This window comes from Trachypithecus francoisi, unplaced genomic scaffold, assembly GCF_009764315.1.
Source record: "Trachypithecus francoisi isolate TF-2019V2 unplaced genomic scaffold, Tfra_2.0 Lachesis_group15, whole genome shotgun sequence".
NCBI classification, from domain to species: domain Eukaryota; kingdom Metazoa; phylum Chordata; class Mammalia; order Primates; family Cercopithecidae; genus Trachypithecus; species Trachypithecus francoisi.
In genome coordinates, this window is record NW_022681460.1 from 111,688,968 (window position 1) to 111,716,805 (window position 27,838).

At 45.8% G+C, this 27,838-nt stretch overlaps 2 protein-coding genes and 1 long non-coding RNA gene across 6 annotated transcripts in view; 2 read left to right on the top strand and 1 right to left on the bottom strand.

Moving 5' to 3' along the window:
• NAA60 (N-alpha-acetyltransferase 60, NatF catalytic subunit) overlaps positions 1-2,466 on the bottom strand; it is a 29,622-nt gene extending 27,156 nt beyond the window's left edge. The window contains exon 1 of the mRNA XM_033235969.1: positions 2,285-2,466. The gene's annotated coding sequence lies outside the window, so the exon portion shown is untranslated. The remainder of the gene's footprint in view (positions 1-2,284) is intronic.
• A 5,420-nt stretch (positions 2,467-7,886) lies between these two features.
• LOC117097743 lies at positions 7,887-27,569 on the top strand. The gene is made up of 2 exons (XR_004443051.1): positions 7,887-7,954; positions 26,850-27,569. It is a non-coding gene; the product is annotated as an uncharacterized LOC117097743 (long non-coding RNA).
• ZNF597 (zinc finger protein 597) lies at positions 16,158-27,569 on the top strand. 4 transcript variants are annotated; one of them, XM_033235964.1, is made up of 4 exons: positions 16,158-17,041; positions 17,193-17,288; positions 19,025-19,151; positions 22,463-27,569. In XM_033235964.1, exons 3-4 carry the CDS (start codon positions 19,097-19,099, stop codon positions 23,575-23,577), a joined length of 1,170 nt encoding a protein of 389 aa, XP_033091855.1. In that variant the 5' UTR covers positions 16,158-17,041; positions 17,193-17,288; positions 19,025-19,096; the 3' UTR covers positions 23,578-27,569. The 4 variants fall into 4 exon arrangements, with proteins under 4 accessions (XP_033091855.1, XP_033091852.1, XP_033091853.1 ...); XM_033235961.1 differs by having other exon boundaries at positions 17,193-17,278; XM_033235962.1 differs by having other exon boundaries at positions 16,398-16,484; positions 17,193-17,278.
• Positions 27,570-27,838: the final 269 nt, after the last annotated feature.

The following is a 27,838-nucleotide window of genomic DNA, read 5'->3' on the forward strand; positions in this document are numbered from 1 at the left end:
TCGGGAGGTGGAGGTTGCGGTAGCTAAGATTGTGCCACTGCATTCCAGCCTGGGCTGGAAATTCTATCTCCAAACAACAACAAAACACAAAAACAAACAAAAAGCCATGAGGGCTTTGTGGATTCCTTCCAGAAAGAGATGGATAGGGGAGATAATGGAGATGACGCAGATGTGGAGGAGCTGCCATTTAAGGAAACAGTGTATGATAAGCAGCCAGCTTTCTATTCAGGTGAGAGCTGTCACCAAGCACAGGGGACTTCCGGGCTATTTCAGCAGAGCAAGGCCTTGTATTGCCCTCACTCAGAGGGCAGAGAAGCAAGCAAGGCCATGCACTGCCCTAACTCAGAGAAGACTCTTCTCTGCATCTGTTCCCCGTGGCTGCAATGTGACCACTCTGGATTCTGTATCCACCTGGTCTAACCACCGCCGCTAACAGGTACACCCAGTCTCCAGTTACAAGCACCCAGTTAGCAATGACAGGGCGCGACCCCTCCTGGTCTCCTTTCAGGTGTATCTTTTATCCCGTAAATCTCCTCACGTCCAGGAACTTTCTTCCATTCTAGTCACAAGCATGCCGTTGCTAAGCAACCCAGACAAGTCACATCTAAAGATACTCTCCATACTGTTCCAGAGTGGGCCTGGTCAAAACAAACAGGGCGACAAAGTCACTTCAAGTTACAACCAGGAGAGGCTAAAGATAGGACGTACACAGACCTCGTAAAAAGTTGTCTGTGTGTTTTATTCTGGCCTGCTGACACCAGACCATGCCTTGACTTTGCTACTTTCAGTTTAAACCACTGTCACAGACACCCAGTGCGTCTGCAAGCTCAGTGAGATGAAACTCCAGCAAAACACAGCCCAATCATGCCTGCCCCATTCTCCAAGGACAGCTCTGCACATGAATGCAGAAAATCCTACAAGAAGGCAGATGAAGACCAGCCTTCAATGCTGTGATGAACCTGTCTGTTTGGAAAGATAACTGGGACTTATACTGCAGTCTCCCTCGAGTTTCTTCTGGTCTTTAAGGTCATCTTCTCTAACCGAGCTTAAAGCAGTTGACTGATATGTGTATATTTATTTGTTTTTGCTCCAGATCCTTTTTAATTCAATGATGTTGAAGACTCCCCCTCTCCCTGCCTGTGAACACTGACCCATATATCAGAATTTCTACATCACAGTGCTACACGGACTGCCGCATTTCTAGAGATGACCTTTGGAGTCACATGACTTTCATGGTTCACTCAGTTAAGCATTAACTAGGGGTTTTATGCCTTCAGTGACCTGGTGAAAGGCAAACATCTGTAAACGGCAATGTTCTCTCTGGTTCTGGCACTCCGATTAACTACCGGATCCCTACCAGATACCAAAGCGAACTACTCTGTTGGGCTGTTAACCTTTACTTTCAAGACAAATGAGTGACACAAAAGTGTAAGGCTCAAGGACTTGGCAGAGTAAAAACACACCCACAAAACGGGCAATGTCCACGTTTACTGCAGACTACCCCTTGCCTGATGTCCAGACCCTGGGTCCTGTCTCCGCTTGGGCACACAGATTTGTGGGTGGTCGTCCAGAGAAGGCCCACCACTTCCCCCCAGATTTTTCCAGCAGGACAAACCACAAAAGCTACAGATTCCCTCTACTCCCTGGGAAGTACCCAATCTGGGGAAGAAAGTCGGAGCCGGGGGCGTGGATTCTGTAGGGCCGGTCTGTAAAAGGCCAGGAACGTAAAGAATTTGTCTTAACATAGAAAGCTGGGAGAGTAAGACTAGGGGGAGACCTAGACGGAGTCCCCAGCTTTCAGGAGTTGAGAGGAGGGCGAACAAGTCGCAAATAACTCCAATCGGCGCAACAAGTACCAAAACAGGCCCGGATCGGGCCAGGCGGGAGCTGGTCGAAGGCGCAAATCGCTGACCGACTGAAATGGCCTGGCTCTTCACCTCGCGCGAGACCCCACAGGGTACCCATGAGGACCACCCTCTAGTTGCAAATTGTCACGACCACTCGTCTCGGGGTCGGGCACTGACGCAACCCCCAGGCAGAAGGCCCAACTCCCACCCAGCATTGAGAGCCGCGAACTCTTCACCCCTCGTCCCTGGCCAGCGCCCACTCCCGGCCGCCGTCCTCGAAACCGGCTCCCGGGAGGGCTGTGCGCCGGAGGAGTCGGCGCGCTCGTTCCCGGGGGACGCTGGCCCCCTTGACCCCAGCACCGCCTCCCCGCCTACCCCGCCCCCTTCCGCGCCCCGCCGCAGGTCCGAGCCCCGGGGGCTGACCCCCGCCACCTCACCTCGTGGCGGGAGCCGGCGGCCGCTGAGGGTTTCGTAGGGCTCAGCGCATCCTGGAGGCGCAGGGAGCCGGGAAGTGGGGCCGCGCGGAGCCCGCAACGAGTTATGTAACCGGCAGGGGCCGCAGGCTGCAGCCCGCGGCACTTCCGCCTCCCGCTCCCGGCCGGCAGCGCAGCCCGGAAGCCCATTGGCCACCGCCTCCACGTGGCCCCGCCCCGTGAGGCCGCCGCCGCCGCCATCTTGAGAGTGGGCAGGCCCCGTGCGAAGCCAGCCCCAGGATGCCGTCTGCCGGGCAGTGGCGAGGGCCGGCTCCTTTCCTGTCCCGCGCTCCGGGGGGTCGCCGAAACATGGCTGGCCAGACCCCTGGGTCCACCGGCCTAGCGTGTGCGGACGCCGGTGGCGCGGTTTCCGGGCCGGGGGTCACGCGGCTCCCGAGTGGCCCCCCGCACAGGCCCTGGCAGGGGCATCCGAAGCTCGCGAGGGCCTGCAGCACCGCGCCGGGCAAACCGAAATCAGGTGCACGAGGCTGGCTCCCGGCCGACCACCTTGGGCCAGTGGGCAGCATCACCCCGCAACGACACTGGCATCTCAGCCGTCCGATTCTGGCGGAAGGCAGTTTAGGGCTGTCCCTGCCTAAAACAAGCAACCTCAGCTGCTTTCCGGTTGCAGGGGTTCTATAATGCAAGATCTAACGCAAAGTTTTTGTTGTTGAGACAGGGTCTCGCTCTCTCTTCCAGGGTGGGGCGCAACTCCGCTCACTGCAACCTTGAACTCCTGGCCTCCACCTTAGTCTCCCAAGTAGCTGAGACTACAGTGTGAACCATCATGCCTGGCTAATTAAAAAAGCTTTTTTTTTTTTTTGGTGGGATGGGAATGTCATTACGTTGCCCAGGCTGGTCTTGAACCCCTGGCCTCAAGTGTTGTGCCCGCCTGGGCCTCCTAAAATACTGGGATTACTGACGTGAGCCACCACGACCAGCCTGGGCTGTATATTTCAACTCCGAGCTTTCCAGAATCCAATTTGAAGAGAACTGGTTATAAGATTCGAGTCTTGGCCGGGCATCGTGGCTCATGCCTGTAATCCCAGCACTTTGGGAGGCCAAGGCGGGTGGATCATGAGGTCAAGAGATCAAGACCATCCTGGCTAACATGGTGAAACCCCGTCGCTACTAAAAATACAAAAATTAGCTGTGCATGGTGGTGCATGCCTGTAATCCCAGCTACTCCAGAGGCTGAGGTGGGAGAATCGCTTGAACTCAGGAGATGGAGGTTGCAGTGAGCCAAGATCGCGCCACTGCACTCCAGCCTGGGACAGAGCAAGACTCCATCTCAAAACAAAACAAAACAAAACAAAAACCAAACACTCGGTGCCGGGCGCAGTGGCTCACGCCTGTAATCCCAGCACTTTGGGAGGCTGACGTGGGTGGATCACTTGAGGTCAAGAGTTCAAGACCAGACCAGCCTGGCCAACACGGTGAAACCCTGTCTCTACTAAAAATAATAAAATAAAATAAAATAAAATAAAAATTAGCTGAGCATGGTGGTACATGCCTGTAATCCTAGCTATTCGGGAGTCTGAGACATGAGAATGGCTTGAACCCGCGAGGCTGAGGTTGCAGTGAGCCGAGATTGCACCACTGCACGCCAGCCTGGGTGACAGAGCGACACTCTGTCTCAAAAAAGAAAAAAATACTCTTTTAAAACACAAATGAGAAAATAACTATTTCTCCACGGCTTATGTGTGAGGCATTGTGTTAAACATGTTATGTAAGATCTCTTTTATCTTCACAACAGTTCATTCAGTTAGGTACCATGTGTTACTACAGGAGATATTCAAGGTTATTTGTACCCTAAAATAATTCCACCCTTTCTCTGTGTGTTTGTAGCGCAGACTCTACCCTTTGTTCCAGTGTGTTCACCAAGTGTTCTAACCCATTAAGGTCATCCCATTCTCCCTTGGCTCAGTGATGAGTTCAGAGGACCCCTGCCTAAGCAAGTCAAGCAGAGGGGCATCTACAGGTCACAGGGATGGCTCAGGAATGGGCTGATCACCATCGACTTTAGGGCAGATTGGTCCTCCATCTCTTTGCTTTCCTAGTTCCTCTCTCTCCTTTCTCTTTTTGCTATGTTTGAGTGTTTCTTCCACTTGATCTAACAGGCTACTCCATTTGTGCTGACCATTCTCTCCTTCAGTTTATCTATTAAACTTCTGAGTTTCTTTTTTTTTTTTTAAGCTTTTCGGTTCCAGAAAGTTTTGCTATAATTGAATCTCTTGCAGAAGTTGTTTCACCAGAACCCCCTATTTATGAGAGTCTGTCTGCTCCTTCTCCCTCTGGCTCTAAGGCCTCTTTCAGCATATTATCGCTTTTCTCTTGACTACTTACTCATGCCTCCTTTCACCCTCTGGCCATGGGTCTAGCAGAGACACCTAAAGGCACTCCCAATGGTGGGAAGCCAGCAGGCTCCTGTAGTACAGTCACATACCAAGCTGCCAGGCCGTGGCACTTGCCTGTATCCTCAGTTCCTATATCCTCAGCTGCACAACCCTCTTTCAGCCTTGGAGACAGGGAGGCAAGCAGGCCCCTCTGGCCCAGGGAGAGCAACAACCTACCATCTACATGGTCAGCTTCTGCCCTTCCTCTCTGAAGTCCCATGCATCTCCAAGGCCAAGACTGCTCCTGAAATTAAGGCATTTTAATTTTCACCCTAGGCCTCTTCCTCACAATCCCCAGGCCCTCATTTACCCACAGAGTTATAGAACTAAATCCAGTATCCAACCCCAGGTGATTCCAACCACCACCTCCCCCAAATCCATACCCTGTTCTGGATCCTGGCCACCAATGGCCCTACTCAAGCTCTATTTGGGAAAGGTAGTAAGCAGATGGACTGGGGTTGGAGCAGGAGGAGAGGACCAGGTTTCCCCACTGAAATCTACACATTCAGGTCAAAAACAATATTGCAATTTACAATCTTGTACACAAATCTGCACACATTCTGATTATTTCCTTAGGGAAAATTCCTAGAATGTTGGTTCAAATTATTATTATTGGCTGGGTGCAGTGGCTCACACCTGTAATCCCAGCACTTTGGGAGGCTGAGGCAGGCGGATCATCTGAGGTTGGGAGTTCAAGACCAGCCTGACCAACATGGAGAAACCCCGTCTCTACTAAAAATACAAAATTAGCCAGGCGTGGTGGTGTGGGCCTGTAATCCCAGCTACTTGGGAGACTGAGGCAGAATAATCATTTGAACTCAGAAGACGGAGGTTGTGGTGAGCTGAGATCATGCCATTGCACTCCAGCCTGGGAAACAAGAGCGAAATTCTGTCTCAAAAAAATTGTTTTTTCATTATTATTATTTCATTATTGGAGACAGAGTCTCGCTCTGTTGCCCAGGATGGAGTGCAGCGGATCTTGGCTCAATGCAGCCTACGCCTCCCAGGTTCAAGTGATTCTGTTGCCCCAGCCTACCCAGTAGCTGTGACTACAGGTGCATGCCACCAGGCCCAGCTAATTTTTTGTATTTTTAGTAGAGACAGGGTTTCACCATGTTGCACGGGCTGGTCTCGAACGCCTGAGCTCAGGCAATTTGCCCACCTCAGCCTCCCAAAGTGCTAAGATTACAGGCGTGAGTAAAATTATTTTTAATTAACCACATTTAACTTTGGAAACAAACCCTAGACTGCCTGCCAGAACGTTTTACCAATTTATTCTCATGCCAAGAGTGTGAAGACGCTACACCCACTAGGGCAGGGCAAATGGCCCACAGCCTCACCAACATAGGGGATTAGTCTTTTTAAATTGTTTTGAGACAAGGTCTCCCTCTATCACCCAAGTTGGAGTGCAGTGGCATGATTACGGCTCACTGCAGCGTTGACCTCCTGGTCTCAAGTGATCCGGCCACCTCAGCCTCCCCAGTAGCTGGGATTACAGGCACACACCACCATACCTGGCTAATTTTTTATTTTTTGTAGAGACAGAGTCTCACTATGTTGCCCACGCTGGTCTCAAACTCCTAGTGCAAGTGATCTGATCACCTCACCTCCCAAAGTGCTGGGATTACTGGTGTGAGCCACCATGCTCAACCAAGTCTTTTTTTTTTTTTTTTTTTTGAGACAGGGTCTTGCTCTGCCCCCCAAGGCTGGAGTGCAGTGACACGATCTCGGCTCACTGCCACTTCTGCCTCCTGGGCTCAAGTGATTCTCGTGCCTCAGCCTCCCGAGTAGCTGGGATTACAGGCGCCTGCCACCAGGCCTGGTTAATTTTTTGTATTTTTAGTAGAGACAGGGTTTCACCATGTTGCCCGGGCTGGTCTCGAACACCTGAGCTCAGGCAATCTGCCCACCTTAGCCTCCCAAAGTGCTATGATTACAGGCACAAGTAAAATTATTTTTAATTAACCACATTTAACTTTGGAAACAAACCCTAGACTGCCTGCCAGAACGTTTTACCAATTTATTCTCATGCCAAGAGTGTGAAGACGCTACACCCACTAGAGCAGGGCAAATGGCCCACAGCCTCACCAACATAGGGGATTAGTCTTTTTAAATTTTTTGGAGACAAGGTCTCACTCTATCATCCAAGTTGAAGTGCAGCGGCGTGATCATGGCATACTGCAGCGTCAACCTCCTGGTCTCAAGTGATCCTGCCACCTCAGCCTCCCCAGTGGCTGGGACTACAGGTATGCACCACCACACCCAACTAATTTTTTATTTTTTCTAGAGACAGAGTCTCACTATGTTGCCCAGGCTGGTCTCGAACTCCTGGTGCAAGTGATCTGATCACCTCACCTCCCAAAGTGCTGGGATTCTGGGATTACTGGTATGAGCCACCATGCTCAGCCAAGTATTCTTTTTTTCTTGAGACAGGGTCTTGCTCTGTCCCCCAGGTTGGAGTGAAGTGGTGTTGTCTCAGCTCATTGCAATTTTTGCCTCCTGGGCTCAAGTGATTCAGCTGCCTTAGCCACCTGAGTAGCTGGGACTACGGGTGCCTGCCACCAAGCCTCACTAGTTTTTGTATTTTTTGTAGAGACAAGGTTTTGCTTTGCTGCCCAGGCTGGTCTCCAACTCCTGAGCTCAGATGATCTACTCACCTTGGCCTCCCATAGTGCTAGGATTACAGGCATGAGCCACCACACCTGGCCAGGTATTATTCTTTACCTTTCTGCAATCTAAGTGAAAAAGAGCTCATTGTTTTAATGTGCATTTCTCAGTAAGTTCGATTGCCTTTTCTATTTTTGAATCATTTATATGTCATCTTTTATAATGAGTGTTACAGATGTAGCAAAACATATTTTGGTTTTGGTTTAACTTGGGGAGTTTTCTGACACTAAACATTTTTATAAGTAATGCATGCCTGGCCGGGCGCGGTGGCTCAAGCCGGTAATCCCAGCACTTTGGGAGGCCGAGACGGGCAGATCACAAGGTCAGGAGATCGAGACCATCCTGGCTAACACAGTGAAACCCCGTCTCTACTAAAAAAAAAAAAATACAAAAAACTAGCCGGGCGAGGTGGCGGGCGCCTGTAGTCCCAGCTACTTGGGAGGCTGAGGCAGGAGAATGGCGTAAACCGGGAGGCGGAGCTTGCAGTGAGCTGAGATCGGGCCACTGCACTCCAGCCTGGGTGACAGAGGAAGACTCTGTCTCAACCAAAAAAAAAAAAAAAAAAAAAAAAGTAATGCATGCCTGTGGTAAATTATCTTAAAGCAGAACAAAAGGATACATGGTGAAAAATAAGTTTCCCTCCCTCCAACTCAGCATCCAAGTTCTCTAGCTAACTCATCTTACCATTTTCCTGGTATCCATTCAGAGATATTATTTACATGGACAAGTACTATATTCATAAATAAAAGGCAAGCGCAAGTGAAATGGAGGCTGAGCTTAGATACTGGATTCTTTTTTTTTTTTTTTTTTGAGACGGAGTCTTGCTCTGTCGCCCGAGCTGGAGTGCAGTGGCCAGATCTCAGCTCACTGCAAGCTCCGCCTCCCGGGTTTACGCCATTCTCCTGCCTCAGCCCCCAAGTAGCTGGGACAACAGCCAGCCACCTCGCCGGCTAGTTTTTTTGTATTTTTAGTAGAGACGGGGTTTCACTGTGTTAGCCAGGATGGTCTCGAACTCCTGACTCGTGATCCGCCCGTCTCGGCTACAAGTGCTGGGATTACAGGCTGAGCCACCGGCAGATACTGGATTCTTTTCATTTCTTCCTTCCCCATTCTGGGTACAAATGGTGACCAAGGAAATATGTGATTACACAACATCCTGCCTTTGAGGAGTTATGTGATTACAAGACGATCTGATAAGCACTGCAACAGAGGTGTTTTGTACAAACAACAACGGAGCTTCTAGAATGGAACAGAGTGAATGCATTATTTACTAAGTGTCTGCGATATGCTAAACACTGAGTTATAATCCCTCCTGTATGTTCTAATTTACTTCTACCTTACAATGCTTGTACTGTATATTCTGATTTACAATGGCGCTGAAAGTTCAGTATTGTTGTCCTCATTTTACAGATGATGAAATGCCCACCCAAGGCCTCTATACCATACAGAATGATGCCTCTCTCCAGTGGCCGCCCTGAGCACATGCCATGAAGAATGAAAGCCAGGAAACACAGGAGCAAACTGGTTCATCATTAAAACCCGTATGCTTTCCCTTGGATCACAACTTTCCTTCTTTTTTTTTTTTGATATGGAGTCTCGCTCAGTTGCCCAGGCTGGAGTGCAGTGGTGTAATCCCGGCTCACTGCAAGCTCCACCTCCCGGGTTCATGCCATTCTCCTGCCTCAGCCCCCCAAGTAGCTGGGACTGCAGGTGCCCGCCACTACGCCCGGCTAATTGTTTGTATTTTTAGTAGAGACAGGGTTTTACCATGTTAGCCAGGATGGTCTCGATCTCCTGACCTCATGATCCACCCGACTCAGCCTCCCAAAGTGCTGGGATTACAGGCATGAGCCACCGCGCCCGGCAGAATCACAACTTTCCTGATTCACCCTGGAAGAAATCCACGAGTTTCCAAAAGCAGCCTTTCCAGGCAGACCCTGAAAACATTTTTCCCAGGGTCCCAGAAACAAATCATCAACAAACCACTTTATGGCAAGCCCTGTTGCTCGCTGACCAGCCTCTGCTCTGCCTGAGAGGCCTCCAGACTACCCTGGGAGCACTCCCAGAAGAGCACAAAGTTCCATGAGACTGACATGAGGGACAGTGAATTATCCCAACTCATGGTTCTGAAGGGTTTATTAATGTATGCATGGATCAAAACCCTGGATGCCAAATATTTTGCTTCCAAATAAATTCTTCTTTGGTTCCTTTTTTTTTTTTTTTTTGAGATGATGTACTAGTCCATTTTCACACGGCTAACAAAGACATACCTGAGACTGGGCAATTTACCAAAAAAAAGGTTTAATGGACTTAACAGCTCCACGTGGCTGAGGAGGCCTCACAATTATGGTGGAAGGTAAAAGGCACGCCTCCCATGGTGGCAGACAAAAGAGAGCTTGTGCAGGGAAACTCCCCTTTTTAAAAACCAATGGATCTTGTGAGACTTATTCACTATCACAAGAACAGCACGGGAAAGACCTACCCCGTGGTTCAATTACCTCCCACCAGGTCCCTCCCATAACACATGGGAATTCAAGGTGAGATCTGGGTGTGGACACAGCCAAGCCATATCAGATGGACTCTCACTCTGTCGCCCAAGGCTGGAGTGCAATGGCATGATCTCGGCTCACTGCAACCTCCACCTCCTGGGTTCAAGCAATTCTTCTGCCTTAGCCTCCCGAGTAGCTGGGACTGCAGTGAGGCACCACCACGCCTGGTTAAATTTTTGTGTTTTTTAGTAGAGATGGGGTTTCAACATGTTGGGCAGGCTGGTCTCGAACTCCTAACCTCAAGTGATCTGCCTGCCTCACCTCCTAAAAGTGCTGGGATTACAGGCATGAGCCACTGCACCCAGACCTTTGGTTCCTTCTTTATGAGTAGATAATGAAAAATAATTTTTTTTTTTTTTTTTTTTGAGAGGGAGTCTGGCTGTCGCCCAGGCTGGAGTGCAGTGGCCGGATCTCAGCTCACTGCAAGCTCCGCCTCCCGGGTTTACGCCATTCTCCTGCCTCAGCCTCCCGAGTAGCTGGGACTACAGGCGCCAGCCACCTCGCCCGGCTAGCTTTTTTTTTTTGTATTTTTTTAGTAGAGACGGGGTTTCACCGTGTTAGCCAGGATGGTCTCGAACTCCTGACCTCGTGATCCGCCCGTCTCGGCCTCCCAAAGTGCTGGGATTACAGGCTTGAGCCACCGCGCCCGGCCCGAAAAATAAATTTTTAACAACAAAAAAAATTCTCCTTTGGTATAAAATGATGCAAGTGTGTAAGATGGATCACCAAAGATGATACTGCTTCCTTTGATTAGAACCAAACCAGAAGTGGTACAGGATGACCACCACATGGCTACACAGACCAATCTCGGGGGGGTCAGGGCAGCACACTGGGAGAGTCTCGTTCTCCACTAACGTTGTCAGTGTGCCCTGAGACTGGGCTTATCAATCAGACTCACTAGAGACTGATGTTTAAACCAAATCTTGTGTACTTGTTTATAGTTCAGAGAGGCTGGTATACTTGTACTGTATCCCTGTGTACCTAACGTAAGAATATACTCCTTTACCCTCCTAGCAAGAAAGTGAAAGCATTTGTTTCACTAGATGCCTTCTATTGTTCAGTACTAAAAATTAAGAAAATATTTAATACTTGACAAGTCAAAAATGGATTTCACTTAAGTAGGCTTCCTCTGACTATGAGAGCATCATTCATAGCAGGACACAGAGGGCTTTGACTCACTCTCTGGAGCTCTACTCCTAACTCAGGCTGGCTCCGCACTTCCTTCTTCCAGGTACAGCCGTTCTGTATGCTGCAGGGGCGAAAGACACAAGGCCATCACTTCACTCCTGGCCATCCCATCTCTACAACTCATAGGCTAGTGTCAGACAAACCCTGGATCTCAGAATTTCAATCTCATGGGCCCTTTTGGGGAAATAATAACTATCTAAACATGTAGTTCTCTAAACTACAAAGCAACCCATCTTTTTTTAAAAAAAAACAAAGTCTTGCTCTGTCATCCAAGGGGGAGTGCAGTGGCGCAATGCTAGCTCACTGCAGCCTTGAACTCCTGGACTCAAGTGATTCTCTTGCTTCAGCCTCTAGAGTAGCTGGAATTATAGGTGTGAGTGACCACACCCAGCCTCCAACCCATCATTTCTTCTCTGTCCTCACTGTATCTAACCTGTATTCTCTGTACCTCTTACTACTCTCCAGGAGTCTTTAGTTGCAGCTTCTAGTAACAAAAATTATTCAGTATCAGTAGGTCAGGAACATTTCTCTGGAAGCACCTCTGGCCTCAGTGACTGAAAAAGAATTCCACTGGAGTTAATACAGAGCAAAGCCAGTTTTTGGCAACAGAATTAACATGTCGAAGGTACATTTAGAGCCCTGAGCCTTTTTCTCATTTTAAGACTCCTATTAGTTTCAAGTCAAGGCTAAATGAAACTAAAAAGACTCCTAACCAGCTAGAAGTTGCACTAATTTCAAAACTGTGTGAGCCTCTTGTTCTTGCAGGCATGAGTTGCAACCATTGTTTCCTTGATAAGACTGGAGACTAGGTAGCAACAGTTTTCTAACTGCTCCATCAAGCATTCTGAACACTAATAAGAAAACCTCTTGCTGAATTTGGGATAAAGATAATCTTGCTTACCTAGACTCCCTTGGTGTAGGTGAGAAGGCTCTGTGTCAATTTCCGATCAGTATCAACTTCTCATGAAGGATACAGTAAAGGCCCTAAGAACCAGAGCCATACTTACCTTTAAGTAATAGACCTTAAAAGGCAGTACCATCTGGGAATGGAAAACACACCAAACATAGCGAGCAATTCATTTTGGAAATCATGTTAAACATCGCCAGGGAAGATACCCCATTTACCTTGAAGTGATTACACATTGCATGCCTGCATCAAAACATTTCATGTACCACATAAATATATACACCTACCATGTACCCATAAAAATTAAAAATATAACTACCACTAACATTTTAATACATAGTCTTCAAAAGCAACTTTGTTATTATTTTTGTTTCATAACCAATTTTACTCCCCAAAACGAGTATCTTTCCATTTCAACATATAGCTGCATCATCATAAAAAAATCACTAGGGAAAAAGTAACCATGGGCAGGGGCTCACGCCTGTGATCCCAGCACTTTCGGAGGCCAAGGTGGGCAGATCACGAGGTCAGGAGTTCGAGACCAGCCTGGCCAATATGGGGAAACGCTGTCCTCTACTAAAAATACAAAAATTAGCCGGGCATGGTGGCGCACACCTGTAGTCCCAGCTACTCGGGAGGCTGAGCCAGAAGAATTGCTTGAACCTGGGAGATGGAGGGTGCAGTGAGTAGACCAGGTGTGGTGGCTCAAACCTATAATCCCAGCACTGTGGGAGGCTGATGTGGGCAGATCACTTGAGGCCAGGAGTTTCAGACCAGCCTGGCCAACATGGCAAAACCACATCTCTACTAAAAATACAACAATTAAATGGGTGTGGTGGCATGTGCCCGTCATCCCAGCTACTCTGGTAGATGAGGCATGAGAATCACTTGAACCCGAGAGGCGAAACTTGCAGTGAGCAGAGATTGCACCACTGCACTCCAGTCTGGGCAACAGTGAGACTCTGTCTCAACAAATAAATAAATAAATAGACAAATAAATAGTAAATAGTGGTGATCTCTGGGTGACAGGAATGTGGTGCCATTTTTTCCCCTGTATTTTCTAACTTTCTTTCTTTTTTTTTTTTTTTTTTTTTTTGAGGCGGAGTCTCACTCTGTCGCCCGGACTGGAGTGCAGTGGCCGGATCTCAGCTCACTGCAAGCTCCGTCTCCCAGGTTTATGCCATTCTCCTGCCTCAGCCTCCCGAGTAGCTGGGACTACAGGCGCCTGCCACCTCGCCGGCTAGTTTTTGTATTTTTAGTAGAGACGGGGTTTCACCGTGTTAGCCAGGATGGTCTCGATCTCCTGACCTCGTGATCCGCCCGTCTCGGCCTCCCAAAGTGCTGGGATTACAGGCTTGAGCCACCGCGCCCGGCCTCTAACTTTCTAAAATACACATATACTGCTTTTGTAATTATGTTATTTTTAATATTTTTAAAAAGATAATTTTCAGAGAAAGCAGATGCTGGGCTATAGAAAGAATTTCAATACAAACAGGTTGTAGTTGTTATTACTGGATCCATGTTAGAGACAGAAATGGAAAAACTTGCAAAAGATTGTGGTGGAAGGATTTTTAAATTTTGATGATTAAAATATGTTACTTGAACATATAGTAGATATACAGTCGGCCGGGCGCGGTGGCTCAAGCCTGTAATCCCAGCACTTTGGGAGGCCGAGGCGGGTGGATCACGAGGTCAGGAGATCGAGACCATCCTGGCTAACACGGTGAAACCCCGTTTCTACTAAGAAATACAAAAAAAAGGCCGGGCGCGGTGGCTCAAGCCTGTAATCCCAGCACTTTGGGAGGCCGAGATGGGCGGATCACGAGGTCAGGAGATCGAGACCATCCTGGCTAACACGGTGAAAACCCGTCTCTACTAAAAAATACAAAAAAATTAGCCGGGCGAGGTGGCGGGCGCCTATAATCCCAGCTACTCGGGAGGCTGAGGCAGGAGAATGGCGTGAACCCGGGAGGCAGAGCTTGCAGTGAGCTGAGATTCGGCCACTGCACTCCAGCCTGGGTGACAGAGCGAGACTCCGCCTAAAAAAAAAATAAAAATAAAAATAAAAATAAAAAAATGAAAAAAAAAGATATATGGTCAAGCATTTGTGATTTTTTACAAAACTGAGTTAGGGGTATAATGCGGTCTAATTTTTCAGTCTTGGTCTATCTTGGACTTTGTATGTCATCTCTTTATTTTCAGGAAGATAACGCTTTCAAGCTTCCTCCTCCTTGGTCTACTTGTTTATAGTTTTGATAGCTCTTAGGAAAGATAGTCTAGGGAAGATTGTTTCCTCTCCCATTTCAGGTATATCCCTCTCTCTGGTAATCCACTGAGTTAACATCACATGCTTCATTTCAAAGCCTTGGAAACTGTGTTTATTTCTTTGTAATTATGGCAACAGGATTTAAAGAAGAGAGCCATGGGAGTCTCCTGTTCTTGGTGAAAGAGCCACAAATCCAGGTCAGGAGAATCTCAGACTACAATGAGACATCGCTGATGCAAGAATAGCATTAAAGGCCGGGCATGGTAGCTCAAGCCTGTAATCCCAGCACTTTGGGAGGCCAAGACAGGCGGATCACGAGGTCAGGAGATCGAGACCATCCTGGCTAACACGGTGAAACTTCACCTCTACTAAAAAAATACAAAAATAAATAGCCGGGCAAGGTGGCGGGCACCTGTAGTCCCAGCTACTCAGGAGGCTGAGGCAGAAGAGTGGCATAAACCTGGGAGGCGGAGCTAGCAGTGAGCCGCGATCCGGCCACTGCACTCTGGCCTGGGCGACAGAGCGAGACTCCGTCTCAAAAAAAAAAAAGTATTAAATAGGCCGGGCGCGGTGGCTCATGCTTGTAATCTCAGCACTTTAGGGGGCCAATGCGGGTGGATCACAAGGTCATGAGATCGAGGCCATCTTGGCCAACATGATGCAGCCCCATCTCTACTAAAAATACAAAAAAAAAAATTAGCCAGGCGTGGTGGCAGGTGCCTGTGCCAGCTACTCGGGAGACTGAGGCAGGAGACTCACTTGAACCCAGGAGGCAGAGGTTGCAGTGAGCTGACATTGTGCCACTACACTCCAGCCTGGCTACAGAGTGAGACTCTGTCTCAAAAAAAAAAAAAAAAAAGATAAGCACAAACCGAGAAGGGAAAGATGACTATGTGAACACCACAGTGACTCAATAATGAACATTTATTTGGCTTACACCTTCATATACAGGCTATTAGTTCTTCTTCAACATGTATGCTTTGAACTGGTCTAGCCTGTAGAGAAGTTTGTTCCTACCATTCTTCCACCTGTTCTGGGACTCCCCAGGTACCTCTTTTGTGATCCATCCCCACAAGGTCTAGCTCTTAGCTGTCAAGAGATGTCATTTGTGGCAGATTCTGCTGTTTCTTATCTAACTTACTTTCCACATCTCTTTTCATTGATAACAAAGCCCTGATTTTGTGCAGGTAGATTATCATGGGAGGCTGGGTCCTTCCCCTAGTGACAAGGGCTGAAACATGATGGGCCCCAAATAATTATGATATTTATTCTTGGTAATAATTAGTTTAGGATGGGTACATGATACAATACATGTCTGCATATTTTACCTAGATTCTACTGTCAACTTTACCAACATGCTAATGGTGGCAGAGGAGAAGCACTGGGACTTTGATGTTGTCACTGGGCCACCAAATTAACCAACCTGCAACTGCTCTTTGAACATCATTTCGGTGGGTTTGCTGTTACTTGTAGCTGAAACTATCCTATCAGATATTCCACAAAATCACATTACCTAAGTTGTCAAATCTCCTGTTTTAATAACCATGCAGCCATTCATTAAGCTTTTAGATACAAGGATGTGCCTGGCACTAGAATAAGGAAATATGTTGAGACTTTTCAGGCTTTTTTATCAAGGTACCTATCATTTTCGTCTTTTTTTTTCCCCAAACACCTTTATAAATGGACAATTTCTTTCACTTACATTATCTTATAATCTGAAACTACCCTCTGAGTTAGCCCAGAGAGGCATCCTGAGCTGTTTGCAGCTGAGGAAAGCAAAGTTGTAAACTGGCCAAGATTACCAACCAATCAGTGTCAGAGCTTGGGACGGAGTTCAATTTTCCAATTCCAAATCTCTACACTAGGGCACTCCCTCTTCCGCCAACACACAATAGGAAATGACTGGCTCTAGGGTAGGCTGAATGTGAGGTATCTGGGGGCGAACAATGTCCCGCGACGCAAACCTAGGGCTCTATACCCGGGTGGGGTCCTCTCCAGGTCCTATGGAGCTGACGCGGCTCGGTTAGGCTGCAGCTACGGGTACAATACATAATGCCTCTAGAACAATTTGAGTAGGAGCCTAGCAACCTGGCCTACACCGATGTCAACGTTGTGAACGTACAAAAAGACATTCCTTCATGTTCTACGGCCCCACCATCCGCCCAAGACACAAAGGACAGCTCAAGCCCAGGTTAGGCCTGAACCCCCGGCCTCTCAATCACCCCGCTCTGGCCAGACCGAAATTTCAGCCCTACAGGGCACTGTTGGCCAAACCCACATTTTGTTACCGATTTTCTTTCGAGTTCCGGTGTCTCCCAGTCTTCTTTCTGCCCTTCTTCTCGGAAACATTACGTCCCTCTGGGGTCACCCTAAGACTCTACTTTAGCGGGTAAACAGGCCCGGAGCTCACAGGGGAGACCCTGCTAGCGGAAGCGGAAATGCTTGCTTAGAGAAGAGGAGGAAAACTACCTCTCGCAGCTGCCCAGTAGCTACAGGTCCTCGGTTAAGGTGCTCGATTGGTCAACACAAAAGAAGGACTTCCCCTTCGGGAGAACTCCGGCCAATCAAAGGGCGGATAGGGCTGGGGGCGGGTCGCTTCCGGCGGCTTTTCCCGCAGCTTCTGCGTAGAGGAGCATGAGAGCGTGGGAGTTTTGCAGCGGCGGTGGCGTTCTTCGTCGCGTCCCGGTCGGGCGTCGCTTTCTGCAGCTCCTGTCCGGGAGCGCGAGGACTGTCATTAGCCGCCGAGCGGTAAGTGGGCCCCTTTCGAGGCCGGGCCAGGAGGAGCAGCAGTCAGCGTAGGTTTTTAAGGGGATTCGGAGGAAATCGAGGGAGGCTAGGGGTAGTAGAGGAGTTTGGCCGCAGAATAGGTCCGTTTAAAGACTGTTCTCTCCCCGCGCAGCTTCGTCTCGAAGTCCCTGTGGCGTCTGGAAGAAGGCATTCCCCACCCGCCAAATGGCGTCCATGCCCCCGACTCCCGAGGCCCAGGTGAGTGGAGGTACCTTTTTCGTCCAAGTTTGTTGCTGCTTTCGGTCTCTTCCTGATCCCCTCCTTTGGAGGATGGTTGGGCATTCATGTTGTGGTAGGAGTGCGCCTGAGCCCCAAATAGCCCTTTGACCAAGCGTTCTTCGTTCCAAGACCAGGCGTATAGAAGTGGTTTACTAACTTCCTTCTTTCAGAACTGCCAACTGGGAGCAGGGTCCTTGGAGGAATCTCTGAGACAGTTTCTCAGTGTCTTATCTGTTTTGTTTGGAGATAAGGTCTGGTCTTGTCGCTGGAGTGTTGCTTGTCTGGCTGGAGTGCTGTGCTGAGATCATAGCTCCATCTGGAACTCAGGGAATCCTCGCGTCTCAGCTTCTCCAGTAGCTGAGAGGCGCGCATACCACAGTGTCTGGCCACTTTTAAAAATTCTTTATGGGGATGGAGTCTTGCGGCTTTGCCCAGGAACTCCTGGCCTCCAGCTGTCCTCCCACCTCGACCTCCCAAAGTGCTAGGATTAAAAGTGACTTTCTGGTTCCCAAAAGTACAGATTTGGTACTTATCCAATTTGAATGAATTTTTAAATTAAGCACATTTCTAGACTCCGCACTTGTAGAGTAATAATAAATCCCAGGTGATTCATTCACACCATTAGGGAAGGTGGGGTAGGCCTGGATGAAGCGCTGGAGTGAGCTTAGCAATGAGTGTCATGGGGACTAGAGAGAGGAAATAGCAAAGGGAAGGATGTTGGGAGAATCCTGTAACCTTTATCTCTTTATGATTCTTCCTGGGCTGCCCAATCTTCTTTTCTTTTCTTTTTTCTTTTTTTTAGTTTTTGAGATGGAGTCTCGCTGTGATGCCTAGGCTGGAGTGCAATGGTGCTATCTCAGCTCCCCGTAATCTCTGCTTCCTGGATTCAAGCGATTCTCTTGTCCCAGCCTCCCAAGTAGCTGGGACTACAGGCACATGCCACCACACGAAGCTATTTTCATTTTAATTTGTTTTTATTTTATTTTGAGATGAAATTTTGCTCTGTTGCCCAGGCTGGAGTGCAGTGGCACAATCTCAGCTAACTGCAACCTCTTCCTCCTGGGTTCAAATAATTCTCCTGCCTCAGCCTCCCAAGTAGCTGGGATTACAGGCATGCGCCACCACATCTGGCTAATTTTTTGTATTTAGTGGAGACAGAGTTTCACCATGTTGGTCAGGCTGGTCTTGAACTCCTGATCTCAGGTGATCCACTCACCTCCACCTCCCAAAGTGCTGGGGTTACAGGCATGACCCACTGTGCCCAGCCTTAATTTTTGTAATTTTACTAGAGACAGGGTTTCATCATATTGGCCAGGCTGGTCTCGAACTCCTGACCTCAAGTCATCTGCCCCCCTCAGACTCCCAAAGTGTTGGGATTACAGGCATGAGCCACCGCACCCAGCCCCAACCTTCTCCTTTTCTTAGAGGATCCTTACTTAATGGTTTTTCCCCCAAGAGCTGTTCTCTCATCTTTTCTATTCCAAGATAGACTAATTGTCACAGTCCACCATCCCACTGCCTAAAAATATCCATGTTTACTCTCTTCTTTCCAACCCTCACCCCACCCCTTAGAACCCATTTACCCCACTCCTGCACTCAAGAACCTTTTACACCAAGCCCTTTTATCCCGTGCATCTGATGTTTCTAGCTCTTCTCATCCTTCCTAGGTTAAGTAAGGGACTGACCCTCCACCCTCTTGTACTGACACAGGCTCTTTTGTTTCAGGGACCAATACTCTTTGAGGATCTGGCTGTGTATTTTTCCCAAGAGGAGTGTGTGACTCTGCACCCTGCCCAGATGTCCCTCAGCAGAGATGCTACAAAGGAGTGTTTGGAGGATGCAGCCTTGATGGGTAAGGCAGTTGTTTTTCTTGCATCTGGAACTTTTGTCAGTTTTAGGATGAGAACTTAATGCTTTTTCCACATGTTGGTATGGTGGAGTGGGACCTGTCCTTGAGTAATTTATGTGGCGATGATAATTGTATGAGAGAAAAAGTTTTAAAATATGAGATGATTTATTTCTTTTATTCTTTTTTTTTTTTGGGATGGAGTCTGGCTGTGTCTCCCGGACTGGAGTGCCGTGGCGCGATCTCTGCTCACTGCAAGCTCCACCTTCTAGGTTCACGCCATTCTCCTGCCTCAGCCTCCCGAGTAGCTGGGACTACAGGTGCCCAACACCATGCCTGGCTAATTTTTTGTATTTTTAGTAGTGACGGGGTTTCACTGTGTTAGCCAGGATGGTCTCAGTCTCCTCACCTCATGATCTGCCTGCCTCGGCCTCCCAAAGTGCTGGGATTACAGGCATAAGCCACCGCGCCCGGCCAAGATGATTTCTTAAAGACAAAACTTCAGTCTAGTACAGTGCCTGTGGTTTAGTACAAGAGATGGCAGTATTTGGTACTTTCACAAACATTTATTGCAGTTAGTTTACAATTTTACTTGGGAAATCCCGTTAGTATCGATGACTATCATTTGCTAAAGACTAGAAATTGATTTACTCTTAAGGGGTGCTATGCCTTTCTCACCTATGGGGAACCATACACAGATGGACTCTTGTGCCTCAGTAGATTTTATTTCTGACTAGGATTGAGTATCTATTCTATTTATTTGTTCTAAGTAATTATTCTAAATAGTTTGGAATAGTTTAGATACTCAATCCTAGTCAGAAAAGAACTAGAATAACTAGTTATTCTAAATAACTCATATTTTCTATCTTCCACTTTTCATCATGTTCATGTTGTCTTCTATCTGCTTAAATTTATGGAGTATATTTATAATGGTTATTTAAGCTTTTTTTTCCTGCTAGTTTTATCATTAATGTGGTTTCTGGGTCTGTTTCTATTGATTGATTTGTCTTCTAGTTATGGGTTATATTTTCTATATTTTCTTTACTTGCTTGGTAAATTTTGGTTGGATGTTGGATTAAGAATTTTATGTTTTTGGAGCCAGGATTTTGTTGCATTTTTAAAAATATTTTGGATTTTGTTGTGGGAGGCGGTTAAGTTACTTGGGGTCAGTTTGATTGTTTCAAGGTGTGCTTTTTTTTTTTTGCTTTGTTAGGATGGGTTCAGATCAACCTTTCTGCTAGGGCTTATTTGAGTTACTGCTAAGGCAGTATTTTTCCGTGGACATTGCTGCTCAATGTCTTATGTCTTTCCACTTTGGCTGGAGGCAACATGGACTGGTTATTGCTCTGTTATTCCTTTTAGGCAGTTCTTTCCACGGCATTGGGTAGTTTCTTCATGCACTTGTAGATTACTCAGCCAAAGTTGTGGTTTTTTTGTATTTGTTTTTGTTTTTTGATACAGTATCTTGATCTGACACTCAGGCTGGAGTGCAGTGGCACAATCACGGCTCACTGCAGCGCTGACCTCCCAGGCTCAAGCAGTCCTCCCACCTCAGCCTCCCAAGTAGCTTGGACTACAGGCATGCACTACCATGCCTAGCTAATTTTTTTTTTTTTTTTTTTTTTTTTTTGTAGAGACAGGGCTTTACCATATTGCCCAGGCTGGTCTCGAACTCCACGGCTCAAGTGATCCTCCCACCTCAGCCTCCCAAGTAGCTGGGACTACAGGCATGCACTACCATGCCTAGCTAATTTTTTTTTGTTTTTTTTTGTAGAGACAGGGCTTTGCCATATTGCCCAAGCTGGTCTCGAACTCCACGGCTCAAGTGATCCTCCCACCTCAGCCTCCCAGTGTGCTGGGATTACAGGTGTGAGTCACTGTACCTAGCCTCAGGAAGGTCTTAAGAGGACCCCATGTAGATGACCTGAGCTCTCTTTCTGAGCAGCTGCCTCTTTGCTGTTTTGTTTTCGAATTCTAGCTGCCTTGGCATCCCTGATCTCTGAACTCAGTCTCCTCAAATCAGCAAAAGCACTTGGTACTGTTTGGATTCCCATGCACTATACTGCAGCCCTTTCCAGTCAGTGAGTTGGGAAAATCATAGAACTTTGTTTCTCTGGAAAGAAAGGTTCCTTTTGTATTGATATATTTGCGTTATAACTGAAGAATTCTTGGAAGATATTACAAAGGAATGTTAGTTTTGTCAGCCATCCTTGTAAGTAGATTGGCTGTTATTTTCATGCAGTACGCACAGCCTTCTACCTTCATCTTTCCTCAGTGAGGGATAAAGAGATTTTGGAGAGTTCTCCTGGTGATAATAAAACTGTTTCTGATAACCTGTGTGCTTCTCTGTTGTAGGAGAAAAATGTTCACTTCATTGCTTTCTTTTCTTTTTAAAAATTATTTTCTTTCTCCCTCATTCTTGCTGTCATCTTATCTTTTTTTTTCTTTCTTGTTTTTTTTTTTTTTATTTTGAGACGAAGTCTCGCTCTGTCGCCCAGGCTGGAGTACAGTGGCCGGATCTCAGCTCACTGCAAGCTCCGCCTCCCGGGTTCACGCCATTCTCCTGCCTCAGCCTCCCGAGTAGCTGGGACTACAGGCGCCCGCCACCTCGCCCGGCTAGTTTTTGGTATTTTTTAGTAGAGACGGGGTTTCACCGTGTTAGCCAGGATGGTCTCGATCTCCTGACCTCGTGATCCGCCCGTCTCAAGCTCCCAACGTGCTGGGATGACAGGCTTGAGCCACCGCGCCCGGCCTCTTTTTTTTTTTTTTTTAAGAAACAAGTTCCGGCTCTGTCGCCCAGGCTGGAGTGCAGCGGCGCGGCCCAAAACTCCTGAGCTCAAGTGATCCTTCCACCTCAGCTTCCCAAAGGGCTGAGATTACAGGTGTGAGACACTTGCCCAACCCCTCTCTTTCTTGATAAATATGAATCCTAATCTTTTTTCCAATTGTTAATTGTTCTGCTGTCACTTGAGATAGCTTCAAAAAGGAAAGGCTCTTGAGGTCTAAATAGACAAGCTGGAAAAGTTCACCTCTAGACAGCCACTACTGAGATTGTCCTTAGTCCACCTATCCCACTGGACTCTGACTTACTTATAGCTATTCTCTCCTCCTTACCTTTGGATATTCACCCAAACTGGATCTTCTGGGAGGCCAGGAGAGTCTGCTTCGTCCTAATTTTGTGTGTTTCGTGTCTGGGTTATAGGATAACCCTTCTAAATTTTCCTGGTCCTCTTTGTAACTACCTTTTAGCTTACTTTTTTCCCAGTATCCCTTGAAGGTATTGTCTATGTTTTGCTTTCTTTTGTTTTTATCAACAGGAGAGGAAGGCAAGCCAGAGATTAATCAGCAGTTAAGCCTAGAGTCTATGGAACTTGACGAGCTTGCCCTAGAAAAGTACCCCATTGCTGCACCCCTTGTCCCTTACCCAGAAAAATTCTCTGAGGATGGAGTTGGAAACCCTGAAGGGAAAATATTAAGTGGAACTCCCACTTGCAAGAGAAGGGTCATCAGCCTTTTAGTTACCATTGAAAACCACACCCCGTTAGTAGAACTCTCTGAATATTTAGGAACCAACACACTTTCTGAAATTCTTGATTCTTCCTGGGAAGGAGCCAGAAATGTGTATAAATGTCCTGAATGTGACCAAAACTTCAGCGATCATTCATACCTGGTTTTGCATCAGAAAGTTCATTCAGGAGAGAAAAAACATAAATGTGGTGACTGTGGGAAGATCTTCAATCATAGAGCCAACCTGAGGACACACAGGAGAATCCATACTGGTGAGAAACCTTATAAGTGTGCCAAGTGCAGTGCCAGCTTTCGCCAGCACTCGCATCTGTCCCGACACATGAATAGCCATGTAAAGGAGAAGCCCTATACATGTAGCATATGTGGTAGAGGTTTTATGTGGCTACCAGGATTGGCACAGCATCAGAAAAGCCACAGTGCTGAAAAAGCTTACGAATCTACTAACCGTGATAAACATTTTAATGATAAACCAAATCTTGCTTTGCCTGAGGAAACATTCATATCAGGCCCCCAGTACCAGCACACTAAGTGCATGAAGAGCTTCAGGCAGTCCTCATATCCTGCCCTTTCTGAGAAGAGCCACGACGAGGACTTTGAACGCTGCAGCGATGATGGGGACAATTTCTTCTCATTCTCAAAATTCAAGCCCTTACAATGTCCTGACTGTGACATGACCTTTCCTTGTTTCTCTGAGCTTATTTCCCATCAGAACATTCATACAGAGGAAAGGCCCCATACATGCAAAATATGCGAGAAAAGTTTTGCTTTGGACTCAGAACTTGCATGCCACCAGAAGAGCCACATGGTAGAGGAAACTTGGAAATGTACTGTGTGTGGGAAAAGTTTCAGGTCGAAATTGCATCTTGTTACTCATAAGCGAACTCACATAAAAAACACCACATAAATATAACAACTTGTTATCAGTGAGTGGGCTTTTCAGTATCTGTATGGTGGGAAGCAGTTACTGTATATGTCCCAGGCAATGTGCTAAGCACTTTACACACATTCCCATGTAATACTTAATTCTTACCACAACCTTGATTTAGGCAGTATCGTTTCCATTTTATAACTAGGGACGCAAAATCCATGCCACAAAGCTAGTGAATGAACCCAGTAACTCGGTTACTGTTCAACTGTGAGCCAGGAAAAGATACAAAACTTTTGTTTAAATTCAATTTTCATTAAAATGAAGGCTCTTGCTAGAGTTCTTTTAATTTTGTTTACGTAGTTTCTAACTTTTAGAAGGAGGAGAATTTATTTATATTTTGCCAGTTCTGCAGCTATATCTAGGAAAGTAAATGCTTTTATATGTTTTATACTTTTTTTTGCTATAACTATTTGAATGTAATATTTGTATAAGATTGCTGTTTTACATGTGCATTCCCATAGGCATTTAGAAGTTTTTTTTCTGCCCTGTAAAACTTCTCAAATGGGTGGACTAGTTCATATCTTGATGGCCATTAGTATCCACAGAGTTCTCTGTCATGGTTCTGATGCCAGGGGCAGGTACTGGCATTTAGGACCCAATTGTTTGCAAGAATTTTGGAAGTCTAACTGCAGCCCTTTTCTGGAGGCTGGACTTGACTTGGGGAGGGGAAAAAGTACTTGCTCCTTTCTGAGATTTGCCTCCAAATCGCTACTGAAGCACATTACCTGTCTTACTATGAGTAATTGTAATTGTTTCTCAGTGAGCATGCTAGCTACGTTAGATATATTATATAATTTAATCTTCAGAATAAATCTATGACAGAGGAAAAAAAAAACCTTTGTTTCATAAACAAGGAAACTGAAGCCCTCAGAGGGTAAAGTCAGTACTTTGCCCAGCACACAAATCACATTGTGGTGAAACTGACATTAAGCTTGGGTCTCTGTGACTCCAAAGGCCATGCAGTCTGCAAGACTGCAGCATTTGTTGGCATTTGCACCACGTAGTAACACTGCAAGCCGCCAGGGAAAGGGGAGCTGAGATAGGTAGGTGAGAATGGTCATCATGGAGGCGATTCATTGTGCTTGCATCCTCGAACCCCTTCATTCCCTTTGTGCTGTACCCAAAGCCTGACTTACATATACAGTTGTAAAGCAGCAGAAGACTCTCCAGGACTTCAGGTTTGAATTCTTGTCTCTCTAATCAGATAAGAGATTTCACACTTTGCAGAGTACAGTACTGAAGGTCTTAGTTGGGTTTTGGTTTTTTAAAAAACACCCTTAACATTTCCTCTCCATCTCCAAAGAAAATGCATATAGAAAATTGTTAGATTTTAACCAAAATACTTAATAATATGTAGATCTTTACATACTGCTATTATAGATAAATATTGGAGCAAAATATTGTTAAATAGTATGGTTATTAATGTTTAAGAACCACAGAATGTTGTAAATATAGATTCATATACAGTTTCTCATTAAAGTTGATTGTATGCCTGTCAGCAAAACAGTATTTACATGGGTTTTGATTAGGATGGAAGAATGCTCTCATTCTACTTAAATAGACAGTATAAAAGTATAATATTTGCTAAAATTGAATTGTTGCTGTGAATCATCATGAGAAAAGATAAAGGACTCTTGAGGACTAATTGTATGGAAGGTAGCAGAAGGTGGTCCTACAGAACAGCAGATTGAGGACTGAATATACAAAAAGATGCTGGCTACTCAGCTAAGCTCTTATTACTGAGTAGAGGCAGGAAGATACTGTTTAGGTGAGAGGAAAACTGAAACTAACAAAAACATCCCTAACCCAGAGAGAGTTTCTCTCTGTTTGTCATTTTTGTCTTGTTTCTGGTTTGCAGATCCACAGTTGAGACTGTGTGCTGCTCTGTATGTCAAGGTCAGACTTGGCTCTTTGTTTCTGATATCTCCACTCTTACGAGACAGGACACCAGCTTCCAGGTTTCTCTGAGGTACTTTGAAATGTGTAGCAAGATGGTCTCCAGTTAGATTACGTATTAGCCAACTCTGAGATATCATGATTTTTGTTAAATAACAACAAGAACACCACCTCCTTGCTCTCCTGCTTCTGCCCTCAGTGGGAGAAACTGGCAGGTGCCTCAGCACTTATCAGGGGCCCTAATATTTCAGTCAAAGATCTAATGAGTCACAGGATGGGGGATGAAATTGGGAAAGGTCTGGATTAGCAGAGTTGCTGCAGAAAGAAGTAGAGGGGAATATCTTAGAAGGCACTTGGACAGAATGGGGGTGATATAAAAGATGGATGCTGTCATTTTTGTTTTGGCTCCTAGAAAACATAGCAGAAAGCGAGAGTTTGTGCCATACATCCTGTTTTGCACCTTAATGGGGAAGTTTGCCTTTCCACATGAGTCTTCCTTCACAATTAACCTCTAATTTTTACAGTTTTATTCTCCAGATTTTGGAAGATTATGACAAACTTCCCTGAAAGATTAGAAAAAATAGCCCTTTTCAGAAACATTAACATACATGTGGGTATAACTAAAATGGCTTTTTGGTATAATACTGTTAATGATTGGTATGCAGAAAAAAATGAAAATCCCCTAAGTGTCACTTACTGGGAAATAGGCATATTTTCAGTTGTTTGCTTATTGTGCACTTGTACTTAAATACATTTGCTGGATGTAATTCAAGCTGCTTTGCCCCCAGGGAATTCAAGGAAAAGATATATCTGCTGGTGAGCTTCAAGTTTTTTATGATGATGGCTTTTCACCCTTCTGTTTACAGTGTCAGTTGATGGAGATAAATTCCATAAAATTGTCATTAACTCAGAGCTACTAGCTTACCATGTTAGGTGCTATTCACAAATACTGGATAAAAGTTGGAATGAAAAACTAAATGCAAGAGTTTATTGCTATGAATGATTGGTTAACTGCATTTTGCAGCATGGAAATCAACACACTACGAGAGTGAAAACTTTATGCTGAATAAATTGACTCAGACAAATTTTTTCGTTTTTGTTGTTGATACAGTGATGAAAATGTGTTTCCAACAGTTCCTTAACATGATTGCTGGAATAAACAGTCTGTTAAACAGTCATCATTGATGGAAACAGCATTTTTCCAATGGAATTCAGATGTCAGCAGTTTACATTTTGTAATTTAAGAAATTGTGGACTGTAGTTGTTCTTGAATGAGGTGGCCTCACAATAGTTTTATTTAGAGCTTTGTTGCTACAGGTGGTAGTCTACTGACACCTCCTCATTTGACATAGAAAATGATTAACCCAATAATTCAGGGAGTTAAAACTCAAATGACATTTCACAGTAAATGCCATTTTGAGTCTTTGCCTCCTGAGTTTCCATATAATTAAGTGGCAATGTTCTAGTGACTGCAGCATAAGATGTCATACAATCTGAAACTGCAGAGTCTGATCAAAGTAATCTGCAATTTACTGCCTATGTGTACAAAGGGAGACATAGCAGGTTATAGTTTATATGAATAGTCTCTTTTGAATGTTCATTAAACTTGTTATCCCTGTGGGATTTTAGTAGGAAAGTGTTTTTGCTTTGACCATCTGTTTAACAAAATGATGTTCATTACATTAGAAGTATATATATTCATGTGGCTTAGTTTTGTAATTTAGGAGAGCTATTGATCTGATTCAAAGATGACCATTACCATCTTTCCAAGGCCTATCTGAGTAGTACAGGTGTTTTGTCTTTTAAAATTGACATTCCTCTTTGCATTAAGTCTGTAGGGGAGAATACAATATAAATATTCTTCTGTGTAAACATAAGAATGTGCTGTAATCCCCAGTTCCTTTGGATACCTCAGAATTATATTTATTGTATACACTTACACTGTTTGTTTAATGTGTTGGTTTTACTGTTTTTGACGTATTCTCATCAGTCTTCGCTCTAGTTTGCAAGCTCTGAAGTTATTGATTACGTCTAATGTGCAATTTGGCTTCTAATAAATGATATTTTATGATGATGGCAATGAAGTGAACTTTTTTAAAAAAAATACTTAAGTGGTTTTAGGTGGCAATGAGGTTAATTTTGAAGACTGTTAGGATTGTGGTTTAGAAAGTAAGTGAATGACTTTGTGCTGCTTAATAAGGGAAGTAAAATCGCTTGCTCCCTGGAACTCAGCAGAAAATTCTGGCGTCATTCTGGGAAGCCAGAAAATTCTGGCGTCATTCTGGGAAGCTAGCGCTAGACCTCAATTTCCTTTCGTCTTTGCTGTACACGGAAGTACAGG

Bases quoted from the DNA above. Each gene is read 5' to 3' on its own strand.
- ZNF597 (XM_033235961.1), top strand. From the start codon at position 17,246: ATGGCGTCCATGCCCCCGACTCCCGAGGCCCAG. The intron at 17,279-19,024 runs GTGAGTGGAGGT...CTTTTGTTTCAG, and splicing joins CCCCGACTCCCGAGGCCCAG to GGACCAATACTCTTTGAGGA. The intron at 19,152-22,462 runs GTAAGGCAGTTG...TTTTATCAACAG, and splicing joins GGAGGATGCAGCCTTGATGG to GAGAGGAAGGCAAGCCAGAG.